The 10,242-nt window shown below is 39.1% G+C and overlaps 1 protein-coding gene across 1 annotated transcript; it reads right to left on the bottom strand.

Annotated features, from left to right (window-relative positions):
• Positions 1–225: 225 nt before the first annotated feature.
• On the bottom strand, positions 226–1,509 carry LOC114390380. Its single transcript, XM_028351102.1, has 2 exons — positions 1,444–1,509; positions 226–1,053 (listed from the first exon to the last, which is right to left on the bottom strand). Exon 2 carries the CDS (start codon positions 1,028–1,030, stop codon positions 419–421), a length of 612 nt encoding a protein of 203 aa, XP_028206903.1. The 5' UTR covers positions 1,031–1,053; positions 1,444–1,509; the 3' UTR covers positions 226–418.
• Between the last annotated feature and the right edge of the window lie 8,733 nt (positions 1,510–10,242).

Consider the following 10,242-nt stretch of genomic DNA (forward strand, 5'->3'; position numbering starts at 1 on the left):
GGAGTGGGGTCATTATTCTATGCTCCATCTTAGCCATACTCCCATAGACAAGGGCGGGCTGAACCGTTGAATTTTAGGTTAAATAAAAAGTCAGCCCAATTTATTTTAGGCCATATGTATGACCATATCCTCGGCCTATTATTATTTACTTTTCATAGCTTTTGCTATTTCTAAGCTAGTATACTCCGAATGGATAAAGTTGATGCAAATGCGAAACACAGGAGATTATTATAGAAATATATCCCATAATATATAAAGACTTGAGAATCACAAAGATTATACACGCCTACCACACATGCTTACACCAAAATGATACAAGAATAGAGAGAATAGCATGAGTTACATTCTCGTTTCCTATTGAAATCACACCTCTTGAGTACTAAAAGTATGGCATGGGATATTGGATTTCATGGTTTAATTACATGCAGGCAAAGACAATCCAAACAATTAGGCGTAGGCAAAGGACAAATGCGACGAGTCCTAGCAGTGAAATCCAAATATAAATAACTTTTTCAAACAAGGATGATGCGGTTGATTTCCAAAGGGTATCCGGGGTGACCATTCCCGCACCATACATGTAGGTAAGAGTGAGGCTGGAGATGGTGATGCACATCCCTATTGACAAAAGCCAGGTGAAGAATCTGTGTTTGAGAGGGAACCCACCTACAAGCAAGACACACACTGCTAAAGATGAAATGAAACATGTTGTGTTCCAAATGAGGAATTTTTCATATTCATCAGGGTAAACAACAGCTAGGATAGATTCTCCGGGACATGGATTATTATCTGCTTTGTTTACTGGGCATTGAACAACTCCACTCTCGTTTCCGGGTCTAACTCCACCTGGTGGATTTAAAGCACTTTGAAAGGTCATTGTTGCGATCACCGTAGACACCAAACTCAGCATTCCCCTCATGTCCTTCAACCATTCATCCTTATCCTTATGTGCCAGCCAATTCCCTACACTTTTTAAAGCTTTTCTCCACCCTTTCACCTCTTGTTCATCTTTCCTCTCGCTTTCAACGTTCATAGTAACTGATCGATCTCTCCTACCTATATGCTTCAACCGAATTAACAAATATATATATATATATATATATATATATATACTTCCATCTTAGATCAGTAATTGCATGCATACATGGCTTATTAAATTTCATTTTCTTATGTCGTTCAACCAAATTACATCAAGTTACAAGTACGGCTAGAAAATAGAATCAGTACAACTACATATATTTTTAATAATGATACCTAAAGAAGAGATTAGACATTGAGAACCATATTAAACTTAGATATAACTTGACTAGAAGTCATTAAGACTCAAGTAAATGCTAAATAAAAATAATGCTTCCATAATCAAGAGTAAATTATTAAATCTAATTATCTGATATTTTTCTTTCTTTTTTTCATTATATTATATAACAAGTAAATATGTAAATGTACCTTTCCCTTGCTATGGTATATATGATAGGTGAGAAAACCAACTGCATGCCGAAATGTGTTTTTCTGATGACAGGAAAGGCAAATATATATAGTTGCAAAATCGTTCAAAAAGCTAAGAAATAAGGGAAAAGTGGGAATTTTCTAAAAATTCAGATGTGTTTTGGATTAATTAGTTGTCAAAATAGCAATTTAATCATTGATGATGGTAAAATCAGTTTCATGTTGGAATATGTTTATTGAAAAGTGAATTTACAATAATATGTTTTGTTTAGATTGCCTAAGCAATTGCTTAAATTAATTGCCTAAACAATTGTATAATTAATTAATAAAACAATATAATATAATTTATTTATATATGATACTAGGGGAAAGGAGAGGCATGCACGCACGTAATGTCTTTTTATAAATAAAATGAAAAGAAGAGAGGAAAATCAAGGAGATTAAATAAAACATGAGTGAACAGTTAATGCTGTGCTAGTTACATAATAAAAAAGAGATAAAAATATTAAAAAAAATGTACACCAAAACGAAATATTTATATTTTAGTGTATATATTGTATATATAATAAAATAAAAGTAAAGAAGGAGAGAGAGAGAGAAAAAAAAGGAGGTAAAATATAATACGACAGTGAATAGTTAAGCCAATGTTTAGAAATACTAGTGGAGGTTCAACGTACCTTTTTTTTTTTTTTTGGGACAGTTTCAACGTACGTTTAAAGAAAGATTTCTTGGTGTTTTTTGTGTTGAACGTACATTCACATGGGTTGGAAGGTTTTTTCAAACATACTATATAACTATGTGGCAATTACTTAATAAAAATTACAGATAAAAATGTCAAAAAAAAAGATAAACATCATGAGATATCTTTATTATAATGTTTATATATGATTTATGATGGGGTTTGAAATTAATGGGAAGGGGAAGCTTAATTCTAATCAAACTTCTGAAAAATGAAGTTTTTTTTTTCAATATGAAATAAATTATTTAAGATTATCACCACTTTCCCCACTAGTGTTTCCTCTCTCGTAATGTGGTCAATTTATTGTGCAGATTATATGTGCTATATTGAGCTTTGCAAAGCCAGAAATTTTACAGAATTTTCTTGATTGAACACAATATTAGCAAAAGAGGAAATTCTAGCTTGGTCAATTTCTTCGACGAGAAGCATATATAGCCGCCTAAATAAAGCTTAGGACCCGCACACAAAATAAAAGCCACAATTATTTAATAGTGGATTTGCTTTTTCTTTGTGTTGGAAGAATATATCCTCCTTCGGGATCATAAAGAATCTTTTATAAGACCAAGATTTTTTTTTGAAAGGCGAAAATAAGACCAAGATAAAGAAGAGTAGTATTAAAATTAAATGGTTTCGGATGAGGTTCAAATCAAAATTAAAATTTAATTTATGAAAATAATTAAAAAAAAATCCATGAGGCCCATTAATTATTCCACATGCTGGGAGAATAGAACGATTTTCACTACATCAGGCTTATTATGCTCGATTTCCCACATATGAGTCCATTTATATTACGTTGCTTGTTTGAAATTTGTTAAAACTTATAGATATATAAATATTTGAAGGTAATTAATTAATTAAGCTAAACCAAACAATGTGAGCATTAACCTTTTGAAATTCTTCAAAAACACAACACAACATGGCTCAATTGTTTGAGAGAAACGAATGAGAAATTTTTGTTTTCCATTGTGACATGACGATGTCTAGGGTGGAGAAGTAACTTAGGTGGTTCATGGTGGTCAAGTTAACGTGAACCGTTAGTTATAAGGTAGAGAGAGAGAAGCAGGTTTCTTCTTTTTTCTTCTCACAGTAGAATTTGAATCCTATATCTTGTATATATAATATGTTAGCAATATCCATTTTTGAATGCACTCTAAAATTCATTTAAAATCATAAATTATAATCAATCTAACTTCTCATTTAGTGAATTATTCTTCTTAATTTATAATAAATTTCAATCAAAGGTGAAAAATGTGCTAACAAAGTATGTTTGATAGCACTCCATCTTGTATTCACATGGGTGCAAAAACCATGAGTTAATGTATATGTATAGAATTAAGTACCTCTTATACTCAAGTTTAGTAAAAATTTCTTTTTCTTAATTACATATTAAAAAATCATAGCAATTGTAAATGCACACAAAACACATAATTCATTAGGACGATAAACACTTGCGTACCTTGGCTTGCTTTAGTATGTGATAGCTCAAGATGATATGCTGGCGCGGAAGCCAGGGAAAGCAAATATATATATATATATATATATATATATATATATATATATATATATATATATATATATATATATATATATTTGCCAAATTGGTCATAAGAGAAATAAGGGCCAGGTTGGAATTTGCAATAAAATCAGTTTCATGTCTGAATGGGTTAATTGAAAAGTGACTTTAGAATAACATGTTTTGTTTATAGATAGTCTAAATAATTGCTTTTGCTTTGTATAATAAATTAATTACTAGAAAATAAATATGTGAAATGTGAATGGGGAAAGTTAGTAAGGAAATCATAACCACAAAATGATTAATCTGACTAATTATATTCAGGGGCAACTATAAAAGGGGTAAGTTCAACGCTAGAATTTGCATGTGCTGTAACACTGGGGTGCAATATATAGCTAGCATAGAAATTATGAAGAGGTGAGATGAATGTGGGTGTGTTGTCCTAACACGTGAGCCCACATTTGAAGGAAAATGCCATTGCCATTTGTCAGCAACGGCTGCTATTTCAACTAGCTAATAAATCTACGATGTACCTAGCTAGCTACTAGCTCTAATTATCTTTCGGTCTAAAAGAAAGAATTAATGATCTTGGAATAGATAAGTTCATCAAGGTTGATTATGAGAATCCCTAATTAATGGAAGGAAAAAAAAGGGAATTGATTCAAATGAAATCATGAAGAGGTGAGATGAATGTGGGTGTGTTGTCCTAACACGTGAGCATGCATTTTGATAGAAGAATTGTGAGCACTGATTTTCAAGGAACCAGGGACCTCCAAGAAAAAAGATAAATAGAGAGAAAAGTTGATATTTCATTGATGATGTTGAATTATTACATAGTATTATTTATACTGATTTTCTCACTAACAGAATTTGTCCTTTTGTGTACAAAGAATATCAAGAATTTGTTGTGCTTGTCCCCTTGCTATACTACCAACATCATTCTATCTAATTTGTTGCCCCTACTGCATCATACGAAATCTTTAAGGTATGTGGGTCTTGTAATTACTCTTTTGGTCCTGCTTTCTAATTGCACCCCTGTTGTTGTTGCCTTCTTGCTTAGTGTGTTCTCCCATGTGTCTGTCATTGCTTCTGTTGTGTTCTCACCCTTGCTATCACTCCTTGGCCCTTGCAGAATCACCTTGTCCTCAAGGTGATAATCCTTTTGCAACTGGTCCCAATCTTCCCATGTGGTATCATCAGGGGACAACCTATGCCACTGAACAAGAACTTCCCAGGAGCCCGCTGATGAAAAAGACTTGTGATAGCTCAGAATGGCCAGAGGAGAAATAATTGGTTGATTCTGGGTGAATTCATTGGGCAATGGAGCTACTTCCTGGGAGTCTGGAGATCCTCGAAATGGTTTTAACACTGAGCAGTGGAAAACAGGGTGGATGCGGGCCTTATCGGGAAGTTGAAGGCGATAGGCAACAGGACCAACACGCTCCATTATACGGAAGGGTCCATAAAATCGCTTGGTAAGCTTGCCTCGCAGTTCCTATGATCCTCGCGCTGAAGATTGCCTGTGGGGTCTCTGTTTGAGAAGGACCTAATCGCCCACTTCGTAGCTCACTTCACGCCGTTTAACATCAGCGAAATGCTTCATCTTGGTCTGAGCCTTCAGGAGCCTCTTACGAATAGATTGAAACACTTCCTCTCTGTTAGTCAGCATGTCGTCAACCGCGTCAATCTTAGAAGAGCCTGCAATGTACTCAGGAACATTGAACAGTTTACGGCCGAAGGTGATTTCAAAAGGGGTGGATCCCGTGCCGACATTCCAAGTTGTGTTATGAGACCACTCAACCCAAATGAGGAGCTTACCCCACGTTCGTGGTTTCTTGTGCACGAAGACACGAAGGTATTGCTCGATGACCCTATTCAGCACCTCCGTTTGACCATCAGTTTGTGGATGGTATGCTGAACTCATGCGCAATTAGGTGCCGCTAAGATAAAACAGTTCTTGCCAGAACTTGCTGATGAACAGGGTGTCCCTGTCAGAAACTAAGCTGTGTGGAAGACCATGAATCTTCCCTACGATGTCCATGAATAAGGAAGCTACTGTATGTGCAGTGTGGGAGGGAGGTAGCATGCCCATATGGATGCCCTTAGAGAATCGATCTACCACTACCAAAATAACTGAGTTGCCATGGTAAGGAGGGAGACCGGTGATGAAGTCAATCGAAAGATCCTCCCAAGGACAGTGAGGTACAGGGAGAGGACATAACAGGTCCGCCATTCTTTTGGTTTCGTATTTGGTTTGCTAACATTCAAGGCATTGAGCAACAAATTGGGTCACATCGTCACGGAGACCAGGCCAAAAGAAATTTTCTGACACCCGAACTATCGTTTTTGCAACTCCCATGTGTCCTCCCGTCGGGGTGGAGTGGTATTCAGTTAACAGGGTGGGGATCATTGGTAGGCCGCGAGTTAACCAAATGTGTCCTTTGTGAATGATTAAGTTATGGACAATCTCGGAGTTTGGGTGTAATTCCGGCGAACTGTTGATGGCCTGCCGGTATTGTAAGTAATATTGGCAATCTTCGAGCTGACGACAGAGCTTGTCAATGAAGGTGAGGCAAGGGACTGAGAGCGTCAACAATGTCGAGGTGTCCTGTTTTGGGAGCCTGGATAGAGCATCTGCTGCTAGATTGCAGTTGCTGGCACGATAATGAATCTGATAATCGTACCCCATTAAACGTGCCAGGTACTTGTGTTGCTCTGGGGTCTGAACGACCTGCGTGAGGAGTTCCTTGAGACTCCGGTGGTCGATAACAATGGTGAAACGATGACCCAATAAGTGTTGGCGTCATTTCTTAACGGCAGAGGTAATCACGAAGAGTTCGTGCACATAAGTGGACGCCTGCAACAGTCTCAGGCTCAACGGCTTGCTAAAAAAAGTAATTGGATGTCCCCTCTTCGACAGAACTGCACCCATGCCCACCCCTGAATCTTTCGTTTCCACCGTGAAAGGCAGCTCGAAGTTTGGTAGGGCAAGGACTGGAGCATCAGACAAGGCTTGCTTCAACTGTTCAAATGTTGTTTGCGCCTCCGTGGTCCACTGAAAATGGTCAAGGGTAGTGAGCTTGACCAAGGGTGCTACAATAGTGGCATATCCCTTGATAAAGTGGCGGTAGAACCCCGCGAGGCCCAAGAAGCTACGCACGGCCTTCGTGGATTTTGGAACAGGCCAATGCTGGATCACGACCACCTTGGCATCCACTGACTGCACCCCTTGATGCGACACCACATGCCCAAGGTATTCCACCTGAGGTTGGGCAAAGAAGAACTTGGTTAGCTTTAAGACAAAATGGTTGTCAAGTAATACCTGAAAGGTTGTTTCAAGGCGAAAGAGGTGTTCTTCGAAGGTGCCACTATAGATCAAAATATCATCGAAGAAGACGATGATAAAACGACGAAGGTAGGGCCTGAATAGGGTGTTTATCGTAGCTTGAAATGAGGAAGGGGCGCTGCGAGTCTAAAAGGCATTACTCCAAACTCATAGTGGCCATGATGAGTTCGAAAGGCCGTCTTCGGAATGTCGTCAGAATGCATTCTGATTTGGTGGTAGCCTTGGAGCAAGTCCAGCTTCGAGAATTAACGGGCTCCACCGAGCTCATCCAAGAGCTCGTCTATAGTTTGGATGGGAAACCTGTCGCGGACGGTGAGGGCATTGAAGGCCCTATAGTTAACGCAAAACCTTCATGATCCATCGTGCTTTTTGACTAATAGTACTGGGAATGAGAACGGGCTATGGCTAGTGTTAGCTCTTTGGCAAGTGTACCAAATCGCTCGTAGTAATAATTTCTCGGTAAGCCGAGTGTCGTACCACAGGGATTTTGTTGCACTTATGTGAAGTACTTTTTAGTTTGTAAATTGTAAATTTAGTAAATATAATCTAAATCTAGCAAGGGATAAGAAATTTAAAATTTAAAATAAAAGATAAAGATAATAGATAAGATAAAAGAAATTTGAAATTTAAAATAAAAGATAAAGATAATAGATAAGATAAGATAAAAGATTTAAAGATAAGATTAGAAGATAAAATATTAAATTGCGATAAAGATAACTACTTCTACGAAATTCAAATAAATAAAATCTAAATCTACTAAATCTAAATACTTACTCCTAAAACCCAACAGTAAAATAAGGAATAACTACTTCTAAGGAAAACCAACAATGAAAATAGGAAATAAAACCTATATATTAAAATCGCTAAAACCTGACAAGTCTAATTAGCCCAGATATATGGATTCTGGATTTGTCTGTTATCAATACCAGTGAACTAATTCTGCCCCACATCTATCCATTTACTTGTCCCTGATGCCTCATGATGACAAGCCTACCTTAATTACCTATCTTCCAAATGCCCTTTGCGAAGACTCAATAACTAAGATGCATTAGGATTACATTCTAGATGTTTGCTAAAGCATGGGCATTGAGGCATTAAGTCATGCTGACCCAATGATTTCTTTCTTTTATTGTTCTATTAAGCGTTACCCTCTCCCGAGTGGCCTAACCCTTAAAACCGATTCACGCATTCATTCCTTATCCCTAATTAGGCTTTACCCTCTCCCGAGTGGCCTAAAGACTAACAGGAAACAAAGTCCGAGATGCAGAATAAGCAAGAAAGAAAAGCAGATAAAAGATACTGGAAGAAAAAACCCTCTAAAAGATAACCCGATAATTTCCTCCTTTTAGTGTTCTCTTAAGCGTTACCCTCTTCCGAGTGGCCTATCCCTTAAAACAGATTCAAGTATTCATTCCTTACCCCTAATTAGGTTTTACCCTCTCCCGAGTGGACTAAACCCTAACAGAAAGCAAGTTCAGAGATACAGGATGTAAAAAGAAAGAACGGTAAATAAATAAAGAACCTGGAGGGAATTCCTCTTTTTATTGATAACTCTTGCAATGCTCCATACATCATTGGCTTTTTAGGCCTGCCAGGTCCTAGCTAGGGGATTAGCCACTCATGGTCATGAGGGCTTTACAATGAGAGGAGGGGTGAAAGAAAGAAATAGGAATATAAGAAAAGGAAAAGGAGAGAACTGAGTGCCAGAGGTCTGAAAACTGAGCTCCTAGGAAGTGTGTTCTTTTTCCTAGGCTGACCCTCTTATTTATAGGTGCAAACTTGGGCTTGGGCCTTTTTCTTATTTTCTTCTTCTTTTTTTCCTTTATTTCTGCTCCTTTTTGCTTGTTGTACCTCCTTTTCCACATCTGCAATCAAAATTCAAAATTAATTAAATCTTTCCAAATTAAAGCATAAATAACTGCTAAATAATTAATTCTAAGTTAATTTTAGACCGATTTTCCACTATTAATTCACTATTATTTAGAAGTTATCAGCTAGGCTGTATGAGGCCTTTTTGGAGCATGGATTCCACCTGAGTCTTAATTTCTCGCTTCTGATAATGAGGATAACGATAAGGCTTCACATTCACCGGGGCAGTGTTGGGTAGAAGATGAATGTGGTGGTCGGTGTCCCTCGACGGAGGAAGGTGGTGTGGGGTTTTGGAATAATAGGCTGAATTTGTGGAGTAAGGCTTGAATTGGTTGAGGAAGGTCGTGGGTAGATGGTGGATCATCCGTGAGCACCGTGATGTGGAAGTACATGTTGTCCCTCTGTGTTCGCATACACCAACGAAGCTGTGGCACCGATATGGAACTCAGAGTAGACTATGTATCGCCCTTCAGCTCCACAAAGCGGCCATCATGAAAGAACTTCATAGTTAAGGAATTGTAGTCCGTGAGGACAGGGCCAAGCGCCTTGAGCCACTGCACGCCAAGGACAGCGTTGGCGCCTGATATCGGTAAGACATGCAAGTCAACAATGAATTTGGTCTCCTGAATTTCCACTAAAATTGCTTCATAGACGCACGTGCACTCCAGCTGTTGTCCGTTTCCAACCATCACCCTCAACGGAGTAGTGGGGCAAGGAGAAAGACCAAGGCGGGTTACCAGGTGTTGTTGGATGAAGTTATAGGTGCTTCCTTCGTCCACCAGGAGCACCACCGCCTGACCGCCAACAAGGCCCAAGAACCTTAGCGTCTCTGGAGCCACATGGCCCGCTAAGCAATTAAAACTGATTTGGGTCGGGTACGGGTCCATTGGGTCGAGCGGTTCAGGGAGCGGGTCATATGCTTCTATATGAGGCAGAGAGGGGTTGTCGTCCTTAGTGATGAGAAGAAAAGCCCTAGAGGCGCAGCGATGCCCTCTATGGAACTTATCGTCACAGTTGAACCAAAGCCCGCGCTCCCTGCGCGAGGCTATCTCCTCTTGCGGCAAGCGTTTGACGGTGGGTGGCATTGGGCGACCAGGAGGTGGAGGAAGAGAGGTGTGTGGAGGTGGTGGAGGCGCGCGAGGAGGTGGAGGAAAAGGTGATAGCGGCTGAGGTGGTGCTCGACTCCGTGGTGTCGATCGAGTATCGAGGATCTTCTCCTCTTGAAGTCGAGCTAGGCCCGCAGCTTGAACCAAGGTTAAAGGCTGGTGGGCTTGGACTTCGTGACGAATTTCTGGCGTCAGCCCCGATATGAAGCAGCTGAGGAGAAACGGC

Source organism: Glycine soja, chromosome 16 (genome assembly GCF_004193775.1).
Source record: "Glycine soja cultivar W05 chromosome 16, ASM419377v2, whole genome shotgun sequence".
Classification (NCBI taxonomy): domain Eukaryota; kingdom Viridiplantae; phylum Streptophyta; class Magnoliopsida; order Fabales; family Fabaceae; genus Glycine; species Glycine soja.